At 37.2% G+C, this 13,380-nt stretch overlaps 1 protein-coding gene across 3 annotated transcripts in view; it reads right to left on the bottom strand.

The window, feature by feature from the left end:
• DMD (dystrophin) overlaps nucleotides 1-13,380 on the bottom strand; it is a gene marked incomplete at both ends in the record, with an annotated part of 2,093,893 nt that overhangs the window by 1,398,055 nt on the left and 682,458 nt on the right. For all 3 annotated transcript variants that reach the window (XM_079728248.1, XM_079728247.1, XM_079728246.1), the window contains one exon: nucleotides 13,040-13,215. In XM_079728248.1, coding sequence (XP_079584374.1) covers nucleotides 13,040-13,215 — 176 coding nt within the window. The remainder of the gene's footprint in view (nucleotides 1-13,039; nucleotides 13,216-13,380) is intronic.

A 13,380-nucleotide genomic window follows, 5' to 3' on the forward strand; every position in this document is an offset into this window, starting at 1 on the left:
AAGAAAAAATTAATTCATCTCCCATGATAATTGTGTAGGCTATTTATTATCATCTCCATAGCTATATCAAGAACAGAGAGCTTCAGAAACCTTTACTTTCAACACAAAGTGAAATATGAAGTTAAGATTCAAAACCAGGTATGTCTGAATCCAAAGATTTCCACTACACTACACTTATATTCCTTTGTTCCAAATGAAAGGGAAACCATTTTTTAAAAAATATTAAGGAAAAGTCAACATGAACTTCCTGTTTATTGCTATACAGTACAGTCTGGTGGTTACTACTCTGCTGTTTTGGATTATGCCAGAATTTGACTGGAGTCTCTAATACTAGGACATTAACTCTGAACATTTTTATTAACCTAAACTATGATATTTAGTTGCAGAATTCATATCCTCATGGCATTATGAAATAATTACTTTTTCCAAGTTTATTTTTACTTTGCAGTCTTCCTTAATTTCCTAAAGTCCCCAAATTTCCAATCAGATGATGTGTTTTCTGATGTTAGAACTGATTAAGCATAGATGGCAAAGGTTATGACAGATAATAAGGTTAAGACCATGGTTAGCACTAGAAGTCCTGCACCTGGAAAAACAGTTCAATGATATGGGACTCCATTTATGCATTGATACTGAAAAAGACACCTAACTTTGAAGGAAAAATCTTTTTCACTGATAAAGATCTCTGTATTTAAAGATATAGCCAAATGCTCCAGTGGTACCATAGAGTCTATGAGACTTAGAAGGTAGAACAGCTATAATCTAGGGTAAGTGCACCATTTCCACAGACAGACCTCAATAAAGTAGTAAACAGTCTCAGTCAATCTTTTATTTTCAGCTAAATAATTTGATGAAATTACCTTTAGTTTCTCATTATAGATAACATGACATAGAGTTCAAGAATGCAGCATCCTGTGGAGAGGGTGTGGAGAAAAAGAAGTCCTCCTACACTGCTGGTAGGAATGTAAATTGGTGCAGCCACTATGGAAAACAGTATGGAAGTTCCCTAAAAAACTAAAAGTAGAGCTACCACATGATCCAGCAATCTCACTCCTGGGCATATACCCAAAGAAAAACATAACTCGAAAAGATACATGCACCCCAATGTTCATAGCAGCACTATTCACAATAGCCAGGACATGGAAGCAACCTAAATGCCCATAGACAGATGAATGGGTAAAGAAGATGTGGTATATAAATATAACAGAGTATTACTCAGCCATAAAAAAGAATGAAATAATGTCATTTGTAGCAACATGGATGGACCTACAGATTATCATACTAAGTGAAGTAAGCTGGACAGAGAAACACAAATATCATATGATATTGCTTATATATGAAATCTACAAAATGGTACAAATGAACCTATTTACAAAACAGAAATAGACTCACAGACATAGAAAACAAACTTACAGTTATCAAAGGGGGAGGAAGGATTAAATTAGGAGTTTGGGATTAAAATATACACACTACTATATATAAAATAGATAACCAACAAGGACCTACTGTATAGCACAGCAAACTATACTCAGTATCCTGTAATAACCTATAATGGAAGAGAATGTAAAAAAATAATATATATATATATATAAATAACTGAATCACTTTGCTGTACACTTGAAACTAACACAACGTTGTAAATCAACTATATTTCAATGAAAATTAGAAAAAAAAAGAATGCAGCATCCTGTGCTAGATATCTGGGTTCAAACCCTGAATGCACTGCTTCCTGTAAAGTTTGTGACCTTGAACAAGTCACCTCACCTCTCTGTGCCTCATTGTTCCCATTGGCAAAGAGTGACAACAATAAAAAAACTACTTTATAATGCTCTTTTAATGGTTAAGTGTGTTAACGTGCAAAGTATTTAGATGAGTTCTTGACATATGGTAGAGATCATACGTGTTAGCTACTGTGATTATTGCCTTCTGTGACTATTTCCCGCTGGCTTTAAGCCAGCCCCTGGGCCCCCTCTCACTTTCTCATTTGAGAGTGGATCTATTCATCTTAGTGTTTTGTTAAGGACTGGTAAAGTAAAAGCCATTCTTGTTATCACCAGAATGAAAACTGCAAAGAAAGCTGTAACAAAGACAAAAAGGCAAATACATAAGAATCATCAACAGCAAAATAATCTCATGTATTTCACCCTTTATTGCAGGAATAGGCAAACTATGGTTCACGGGACAAATCTGGCTTGCCACTAGTTTTTGTAAATAAAGTTTTATTGGAACACATCCACACTCATCATTTACATATTGTTTATGGTTGCTTTTTCCCTACAGCAGCAGAATTGAGCACTTGCAAAAGAAACTATGTGGTGCACAAGCCTAAAATAGGGACCATTTGCCTCTTCAGAGAAAAATTTGCTGACTACCTCCCTGCTCTATAAAGTTAAGATGGTCTATCTCTCCCAACACATAGGTGGGTCCAAATGTGTGGATCACAGTCGCCATATTGCTTGGATCTCTTTCAAAAATATGCCTTGGCTCTCTATAACCAGATTGAAGTTCCTTAGTCTGGCACTCAGTACCTTTTTTTTTTCCCACAATGAACTCAACCTACCTTTTCAACCTCATCCCTTACTTCTCTCTTTCCAATACTGCATATTTCTGCTCTAAGCAAACAGAAACACCCACAACCCTGTGTAAATGCCACTTGTATAGAGCCTGTATCTGCATCGTCCTTTTCCCTAATCTTGAGTCCAATATGCCCCTATCCTTTAACAGTCTACTCAGATGCTAATGTCTCCATGAGCTTTCCATGCTCAACTGTCAAGCAGGACTGGAAGTGATCCTTTCTTCCTTATGACTTTTCTAACATTTTATTGGTACTTCTTCATGACATAGTTTATACTATTAGAATGCAAGCTTCCTGAGGGAAGGACTAAGTATGGTTCTTGGTCATAGCAACTGGAGTGCTCTGCACATCATAGTGATCCATTAGATATTGTTGAATGAATATGAAAATTAGCAAGAAAACTAATGTTGCTGTCACTACATTCTTGAAATACTGTGGACTCATACTGACTACAGGAGTGTTCAAAGAACCCCTCTGTACACTGAGTGGTGCCTTGGACCTTGTGGGAAGCAAATTAAACTTTAAATACCCTCAGTGTGAAAGCTCACTGAGTTTAAAGGACTTCAACATGCTTTTATCTCATGGGTCTTTGAAGTTTAAATAACTTCCAGTCAAGGTTTAGAAACTATCTGGTACAATGCAGAAAACCATTTAAATCTGATGTGTACTCACTGTCCCACTACCACTTCCCCAGAATCATGAGTTGTTTCAATTCATCTGCTTCTTTTAGTGAGCATCTCTATGAGGTTTAGTTAAAACCCAAAGCAAAACGCATGGCCCTACAAAGCCAGTGTCTTAGTCAGCTCAGGCTGATGTAACAAAACACTATAGATGGGTGGTTTAAACCAGGGGTCCCCAACCCCGGGGCCACGGACCAGTACTGGTTGCGGCCTGTTAGGAACTGGGCTTCACAGCAGGAGGTGAGCAGCAAGTGAGCAAAGCTTCATCTGCTGCTCCCCATCACTCCCCATGGCTCACATTACCGCCTGAACCATCCCCCCTCCTCACCCCATTCCATGGGAAAAACTGTCTTCCATGAAACTGGTCTCTGGTACCAAAAAGGTTGGGGACTGCTGGCTTAAACAGAAATTTATTTTCTCATAGTTCTGGAAGCCAGAAGTTCAAGATCAAGGTGTCAGCATGGTTACTTTCTGGTGAGGCCTCTCTTCCTGGCTTGTACATGGTTGCCTTATCAATGTACCCTCACATAGGAAGGAGGAGAGAGAACAAGCTCTCTGGCGCCTCTTCTTATAATGGCACTAATCTCATCATGAAGGCCCCACCCTCAAAACCTCTTCTAAACCTAATTATTCCCCAAATACCCCATTTCCAAGTAACATCAAATTGGGGTAAGGGCTTCAAGACATGAATATTGGGGAAGTGGGGCACAATTCAGTCCATAGGAGCCAGACATCACTGTACTTTCCTGTGATGAAATAATGTATATTGATTCATAGAGATACAGGTTGCTGACTAGGGAAGACATCAGAATAAGAATATTCTCAGAAAATGTTAGAATAAGAATATTTTCTCTTATAACACAAATGTGGTAATGGGAAGATATATGTTCTAAATTAATAATTGGGAACTCAACTTTCTCCTGGGGAGAGGGTGTATATTTTTGCCTAAATAATCATCAAGAGAGAGACATACAGTAAAATTTCCAGTGTGAGGGCCAACAAGGAAAGTCATATAAATTCCATTTCAGAGGTGAAGAAATAGATTCTGAGTGAGATTAAGTTACTTGCTTTAGTCACATAGGTGATGAGTGGAAGATGCAAGGCCAGAATCCATCTCTGTGCAGTCACAGGGCCATCTGCTCTTTCAGATCCATTCTTCACGTTTCTCTTGTCCTCTCTGTACCAGAGGGATATATACATTTTCTGCCATTGCTTGCCCCCTGGCTTGTGATTAGAGGCACTGGCAGAATACCGAAGGATGGAAGGAAGAGGAAAGCCAAGTTCCTTCACACTCAACTTTTGCTGACATTTCTAGACCAGCTTTATCTCCACTGTGGCTTCAGTTTCCTCTGGATGGTCCCTCCCTCCCCAGGTCCAAGCTCTTGCCTGGCAGTCCTAACACTGCTAGTCCCTGTTTGAAGGCCCCAACTTTGGGACTCTGGTACCATCCCCCCTGCAGTGTTCCTCTAGCTCTAGGGAAATGAGCAGCCTCTTGATGCTGCTTGTATGTTGAGTTGCCTCACTGTCCCTCTGTGCTGCTTCCCAGCTTTTCATCACCTCCTTCAACAATTCCCTGTATTATTTCTCTCTCTGAAACACCTAGAGTGGTTTCTGTTTTCCTGACAAGACTGACAAATACCAATTTGATATGCCATGAATATTTACTGATATATTTAATATATAATATTTTTTATTACTATATTATAATATATTATAATGTATTATAATATTATAATTATCATATATTGTATTATATAATATATAATCTATAAAATATATTATATTATATAGATTATATTATATTAATATATATTAATATATAATATTTACTGAATATTTACCTACAATGGGCTAACTTCTGGGTTAAGTGCTGTCGGTCTAGAGTTGCAAATAAATGGCTCCTGCCCTCAAGGAGTTTACTGGAGATACAAATATGCAAAAACAAGATCATTACAATAAAATTCTGCAAGTGTTTTAATGGAAGGATTGTCAAAGCTGAGAAATGTCTGGGAGGTTAGGTTCCCAGAAAGAGAAGGTAGTTAGTTGGGGAAAAGGAATGTGGCAGCTGGAAAAGGGAAAGTAAGGAAAAGGGAATCTTCAATAGAGAGAACAGTAGTTACAAAGAAACAGAAGTTTGAGGGAATACAGAGCATTTGGAGAGCAGAGGGTGGTTCATTAAAGCTGAGTAGAGGGCAGTGCCATTTGAAATGTAGTTTGTGGCCAGTCTGTGAACTATCTGTTAGTAGCCTGTGACAAGCAAAGTCACTAGAGCATAAATAGTCACCAAGCATACGATTTCATCTGATTTCTTTTTAATTGCAAAACTTTCTTGACAAAGGAAGCGGTGCATTTATTTATATTCTGGCTCCAGCTCTTTATCTCATTGTGTACTGGTAATAAACAGTTTGCAGACTATTTTGAGTAGCACTGGCATATAAGAAGATGGGTAGGGGAGAAGGGAGAGAAGCTGGAGAGTCAGGCAGTCAAAAATCAGAAAGGACTTCCTGTGCTATGCATTTCAAGAACCACGGGCAGAGGAATGATCTAATTAAAACTGCATTTTAAGATACCCCTCAGGAGGCTGTGAACAGTATGGATAAGAAGGGTGAGCATAGAGGCACAGAAATCAGTTAAGAATTTCATGCAGAAAACTATGAGACTTAACTAGGGGGAAGGCAGCCTGGATGTAAAGGAACAAATACACTAAAGAGAATTGAAAGGACTTAGGGAGGTGGCAGATATCATGACCACTGTGAGTGGCTGCACAGGTTGTACACTGCACAAGTCCAGAAGGTGCTGTTTTTAGGAACTATGATGTGAATGACAGTCTCTAAAGATGAGTAGTCTAAACTGTTGAACTTCATTTGTGATTTCTGTAAGAAGTCCAGATGGAAATGCCCAAAAAACATTTGGATGTTACAGGTATGAGCATTGGGAAGGAGGTTAAGCTAGAGATGTTAATTTGGAAAACAGCAGGTATAGATGTGTGATAAACGCAGGATTATAAATGATATCACCCTGGAAAAGAAAGTCATAAAAAGAAATAAAGCCAAAATGTGAGTCTTTTGGAGACCAACATGAAAAGGATAGGAAGAGGAGAATGGGAAGACATAGTCGGAATGCAAAGAGGAGAAAAGAAACAGGAGAGAACAATGTCCCAGAAACTGAGAAAGAGGAAAATTTCAAGAAAGAACTAATTACCACTGTCAAGCACAGCACAAAGTTCAAGAAGGATAAACTGAAGAGCGACCTTTGGAGCTGACAATTAAGGAGTTCTCTGGTGACCTTGCTGAGAGCAGTTTCAGCATTTCATGTAGAGTATGAGAGGGTAAAGGAAAGAATCAGAAGTAAGGAAATAGTGGTAGTTCACATCTTCTGATTAAAAATCAACTTTTTTGCATTCAACCATGCTTCTTCTTTTAGATGAATAATTGTGACTACCATTTTCTTCACTCAGGGAACAAACAAAACTGTATGTCATAGTTCCAGGAATATAGCTCTATCTTCCTCTTGGCTGGCATCTTTTTGTGCCTCACATTCTGGAAGAGTACATTTTCATACAACTGCTATAGCTAGACATCCATAGCTATGTGTAGCATCTTATAGGACCAGTTCCCATTATAGTGCATTTCAACTTGGAACATGTATTGGGCATCCCCAAATCAGAAGGTCCCATAACAGGTTGGGAGTAAAATATGGACCCTGGCCCTGGCAAGCTTTGAGTCTAGGGGGTGAAACAGGCATATGAAAAGGTCATTTCAACATATAGCACTAGAGGTGTCACAAGAAGGGACATCATCTTGTGTAGCATCTTATGTAGTATCACTTAGCCTAGTCTGGAGTAAATGGTTCCTATCATTGGGGCTGGTTTGGGGAAATGAGAAGCAAGAGTCAGGATGAAACTAAGATGATGCTCTAGTGCACTGATTTACAAAATGTGGGCCCTGAACTAGCAACATCAGCATTGCATGGGAACTCGTTAGATATTAAGATTCTCAGGCACTGCACCAGACCTACTGAATCAAAAACTCTGGTGGGGACCAGTAAACTGCCTTTTAACAAGGCCTCCAGATGATTCTGATACATGCTAAAGTATGAGAACCACTGTTCTTGGTCAAAGGTTCTCAAACTTTAAGGCTTATCAACAATGACCTGGAGAGCTTGTAAAGGATTCCTGGGCCCACCTGCAGAGTTTCTGATTCAGCAAGTTTGGGGAGCGCCCTCCAAGTCTGCATTTCTAACAAGACCCCAAGTGATGCTGCTGTTTCATGCACTGCACTATGAGTATCACTGCTCTAAGTGTTCTCTGGCCACTTAGCATGCCTCTAGAATTAACATTCTTACATTCTTCAAAACATTTATTGACTTATTGTTGACTTATATGACAAATTAGCTTTAAGAACATTAAATGGATGGTTATCTTTTCGTAACATCTGAAGATGGTATGTAAGGTTTCTATTATTCACCAAAAATAGTTTCTAAACTGAAATTTGAGCTTACGACCAAGGTCATTTGACTCTAATACATAAAAAGAAGTAGGGCATTGCAACTGTTAACACTGAAATGGAAATTAGGAGACTCATCACTAGTCCTTATTTTGCAACTGAAAGCAAGTTGCTTAACCTTTCTGGACCTCAATTAACCTGTAACCATGAACAAGTCTGGAGTCTAGTTTCCTTAGATAAAAGGAGCAAAGTTTTCTTTTACTGGGCAGTGCCAATGGAAAAAAAATATTATTACTGAATCCAACATCCCAAGTATTTTAGGATCAATTTATCATATAGAAAATAAAAAATTAGCTCTTAGACACATTAATCATCTAATTAGATTCTTTGGATAAGTTAAAATGTTTTAGTTTACAACTTCCAGATTATAGTTTAGGAATCAAAGTTAAAATAAATATCTAAAACAAAAATAGCTTATGCATTAATCTCATAAAATGGCAAAAAGACAGGTCTTATCTAACACATCTAACTTCCTTCCAAGGACGTGACATAAATTAACATCATTCAGGCAGTAGACATTAAAAAAAGGGAAAAAAACACAATTAAGCTGAAAAATAGAAAACAAAATAATTATACGGGTACGTAATTGTCTACATAAATGCAGGTACATAATTCCACCATTTAGTAAGCATGTGGGACATAGAGAGAGAAAGCAAACTTAAGACTGTCTGCTTACCTAGAAGAAGATAAAGAGACTCGGTGAATTTAGGTATTTCTAAACATCTCTCTACTCCCCTTGAGGTCAAAGATACTCATTTATTAACACCATAGCTGAAAAACATTATCCTTATTGAGATAGCATTTCCTTAAAAAACAATTCAATTTGCCATTGTTTTCACCTGGCTGATACAAAAATGTAAATGAACGCTTTTGTGAAAAGTCTCTTAAAAATAACTGCTATATGATTAGTAACTAATCTCCTCGATAAATCCCAATTTACTATATAATAGATCTAGTTTTAACCTATTCTGAGTTCCATACTCTGATAATTACCTATATGTAAAATAATATCACTGAACTGCAGGGATAATTTACTATTAGAAATAATTACCTTGTGACCCAAGGTCATCAAGCACTTTCGTATATCTTAGTGTAAGGAGGACAATTTATGCAGTAAATATGACAAATGTAGAAACTGTATCATTATTAAGGAATCAACTAAATGTACCTTAGATAATTAAGAAATTATAGTGTGGTGCAAAGCTGAATTTTAAATCCCTTAATAGTTCTGAATAAATGATGATATCCTAATGGGTAAAATTAGAATATTAAAGATTATTAGAATGTTCATTTGTTTATTATTAAAAACAATTCCATGAGAAGTAGATGGAATTCTTAAATGCTACTGAAAATAAAATTTTAGTTATCACAATTAATTGAACTCTATTACTCTTTCAACAAATATTTATTATTTATTGTATGCATGGTGCTATATATGGAATCTAAGTAAAATATAAAAAATCTGATAACAGGATTCCTTTGTTGTGATTGGTGATGAGAAAAATATATGTGGGTGACATTGAGGCATAGAGCAAAAAAGGAATGTAATGTACTGGATGAAATGGAAAGATTTCGGGGAAGCTACACATAAAACTGGTGGGAGAAAAAATATTTTATACCACAAGAAGGGGTTTGTGTTTTACTGTGGGGACAACTGGAGTTATGGGGATCTCAAGTCTGGAGGGTCAGCATAAAAGCAATTTTAGATATATTAATTTAAGGCAGATTAATCAGAAAGGGGGGTGGGCAAGTCTGGCCCCAGGGAGGTATATGGCTTAGAGTATGGCGTTGGCAGTTAGAATGATTGGAAAATGATTACACTTGCCCAATAATATAGTGTAATAATAATAATAAATAAGGAGAAAGGAAAGAGAAACTGATACAAATGGAGAAGTCAGGTGGTAAATTCTGTTTTGAAGAGGAAGATGAAAAGGCAATTTTTTGTTACATTTGGTAAGCTTGAGAGGATGCTTATGAAATTTTTTTCACCAATAGTTCATGACCACCATCTCTACTTTCTCCACCAACCATCACCTTCACTATCATCAACGCCTCAATCACCACTACCGCTTCCACCACTGCCTCTACCTCCACCACATCCACATAAGCAAACAAGAACCACAGCTACTGCATTTACTGAATTCTAACTACCTTACAGGCAACTGTATTAAATGCTTCTTACTTAATCCTCAGTGTTCAATAAAGTGAGGATATTGAATCTGAGGCACAGATATTAGGTAATTTGCCTGGGATCATAAGCTAGTAATTAAAACAGGCAGATTTCAAACCTGAGTAATTCTGATTCCAAAGACCATGATTTTTCCAATATTTGCTACTTCTTTAGCCACACAGTCAGTGAGTTATAATAACTAAAATATGTGTGCAATGTCTGAGTAACTAGGTGTGGGTAATTGGAGGCAACAAATGTTTGCATTTGATGAAAATAAAAATTGAAGCACTGCCTGGATGCAGATCATAGATTTAGAGACATAAAAGTGAAATTTGAGGGAGTCAGATATAGAGCTATGAAATTTGGGAGTCACTCATTTAGAGCTGGACTTGAATCAATGAGAGGAGATAATTCAGATAAAGAAGTCAGAAGGGCAAAAAAGATTTGAATTTATGAGATAGTACCATAGGACTTAGGCAAAAGGAAGAAAGCAAGTCAGATAAAGAGTAGTAGGAGTAGAACCAGTAGTGTGTCAGAGAAGCTGAAAAAAGGGATCATTTTTAAAAAATCAGCACCCAATAGACTGCCAAGACTACAGTCTTGACAGTTAAACACTAGCAATTCTCACAAGAGAGAATCACTAGCCACCATGATGTTTTCAGTCATGTTTGCATGACGCCTCCGGAACCATTATAGTATTTTTAACCAAATTCCATCCTGCAGACAATTATCACTTACTGGATTTAATTGCTCCTAAATGTTTGCTCATTTGCTCTCTTTGTTCAGTCTAAAGTTATCAATCTAGAGTCTTGCACAGAGTGTCCATGTTATCCTACTGTCCAAATCAGGATAAATCTGAGAGTGAAAGTTGGTGCTTTATATAATTATGCTGGGACAAAAGGTGTAATTTGGGATGATTCAGGCAAACCAAGACATAAGATCACCTTTGTCATTTATCTACAAAAGAAACATTTTCCTACACAGTCCAGGTTCTGTAGTCAGGTTACCTCAGCTGAAATCCTGTCTCAGGCACTCTGAAGCTGTGTGTAATAGTAATAATAGCCATACCTATTTGAGAGGGTTAGGGGGAAGAATAAATGAGCTATGCAGACAAAGCACTTAATCTAGTGCTGAGTGCATAATAAAATCCTCAATAAGTGTTAGCTTTTATTTAAGTAATATATTCTTTATGTTCCCAATTGAACATCTCCTTCCAAGCACTTACAAAAACTGCTGAGAGCATATGATACAAACAGAATTTAGGAGGCAAAATATTTCACCACTAGTCACACTTTCTTGAAAACAAAAAAGTACTCAGAACACATTTTTCCTAACCAAATACATTCTCCAAACAGGAGCCAAGAATAAGCTTTTGAAGACAGAGATTGATAGGAATCAAATTGCTCTGTTAATATCTGTATTAGAAGGGTCCCGAACATATTAGCGGGTAGATCAACTAGGTCTCCATATTGCTCTGCTTGGAAACTTGTTGGAGAGCTGATAGGTTGTTGCAAAGGATCCATAAATCCATGTGCCCACTAGGCATTGTCGGTAGACATATATTTAACAAGGCATCAAATTAATCGCCATGCTCTTAGGATTAATAAAAAGCAAATTCATTAAGAGCTTTACTGATTTATTTTTGCTGTCACATTCTTTCTCCATCAATGAATGTTAAAATTTCAACCACTATAATGAGTAGAGTTCTTGGAAGTTGCTGCCCCAAATAGAATGCCAATATTCAAAGATTCTGAGAACCATTTGACTGGAACAAGGCTCAGTAAACTTTTCCTGTAAATGGCCAGATAGTAAATATTTGGGGGTTTGTAGGTCATATAGTCTCTGTGACAACTACCCAACCCTGCCTTTCTGATGTGAAAGCAACCAAGGATGATGCATAGATGAATGAGTCTGACTTTGTTTTGATAAAACCTTATTTGTGCACACTGACCTTTGAATTTCAGAAATTTTCACATGTCATGGAATATTCTTTTGATTATTTTCAACCACTTAAAAATGTAAAAAACAGTTCTCAGCTCATGAGCCCTACAAAAACTGGCAGCAGGCTGGATTGAGCCTGCAGGCTTCAGTTTGCTGAGCCCTGAATGAGAGGGTTCACTCAGCCAAGGAGCTCCAACCGGGGAGAAAAGCCCCGTGGTCTACGGTGGAATTATGAAAGTAGGTTAAAAGTCATGGATTAACAGGGAAGTACTGAAAGTCCCAAATGATGTACTTGAAAACTTTTCTAGGTGTTTCTTCCTTTGCCTAAAACATCTGACACGCTATTTTTGGGTATATGTTCTTCTCATGCTTCCCTACCCTTGTATACACGAATTCTAATGTCAAATGTTCCATGTGCTCCCAAACACATGTTGCTTAGAAATGTTAAGGCAGGTTTAAATGTTCTTTCTTAATCTTAGAATTATAATAATTGGCATGAAAAGGAAATTGTACCATTTTTATGATTTTCATGCTAGCTTTTGCATTTATGAAATTGTATTCCCATCCTTTTAATATATCTACTGATTTACATAATACCTAACTTATCTACAATGTCTAGTTGAGAATATCCACAAAAAGCTCAGTTAAAAATTCTAACACCTTCAAGATAAGACTTTATAAATATCAAAGAACAGGAAATCTGTTCTGTAATTACTCCTGATTTAGGACACGCAGATTGAGACATTATGTTCTCGTAAACTAACAGAATGGATCGTGTCTATTATAGGTGTACTTCTTCTTCATGAAAATGTCCTTTCCATTACTGGAAAAAGGCATTTAATGCAAAAGCAGGCACTAAACAAGCAGGCTCTTGATAAGAAAAAAGGAAACTTTCAGGATAAAAGGCATCCATCACTTGTGGTTTTCAATCCAGAAAATAGTATTTCCATTAAGCATTCTGTTTTTGTTGGGATAGGGATTGCTTGGGGGAAATTTTAAAACTTACTTCATAATTTGTCTTACTAACTTAACTGACATTATAGGCACCCGAGGCTTCTGGAAATATTGTTTAAGTAAAAACACTGCCATCAGAATAGCTGTAAATGAGTTTTCCTGCTTAACAATTACTCTTCGTTTGAGGATAAAGCCATGAGCAAAAGCTTCTCACCTTTTCCTAATTTCGGAATCCACAATAATTTGCCTCTTCTTTTGGGGAGGTGGTGGTGGGAGTTCCTCTTGGGCATGCTTTACGAGGATTTGTTCCCTCGTGGTCACCATAGTTACCGTTTCCATTACAGTTGTCTGTGTTAGTGATGGCTGAGTGGTGGTGACAGCCTGTGAAATCTGCAAGAAGTATTGAAACAGAGGTCACACACTGCTTGAAAGACTTCAGTAAAGACTGCTTGGAGTGGTGAAGGAAAATAATGAGAAACTGTTCCTGTTTGTTGGTAAATTGACCTTCAGATCAAAATAGCACCATACTGAACCCAAATCAAATTGTTTTATCTG

Source organism: Hyperoodon ampullatus, assembly GCF_949752795.1.
Source record: "Hyperoodon ampullatus genome assembly, chromosome: X".
Lineage (NCBI taxonomy): Eukaryota > Metazoa > Chordata > Mammalia > Artiodactyla > Ziphiidae > Hyperoodon > Hyperoodon ampullatus.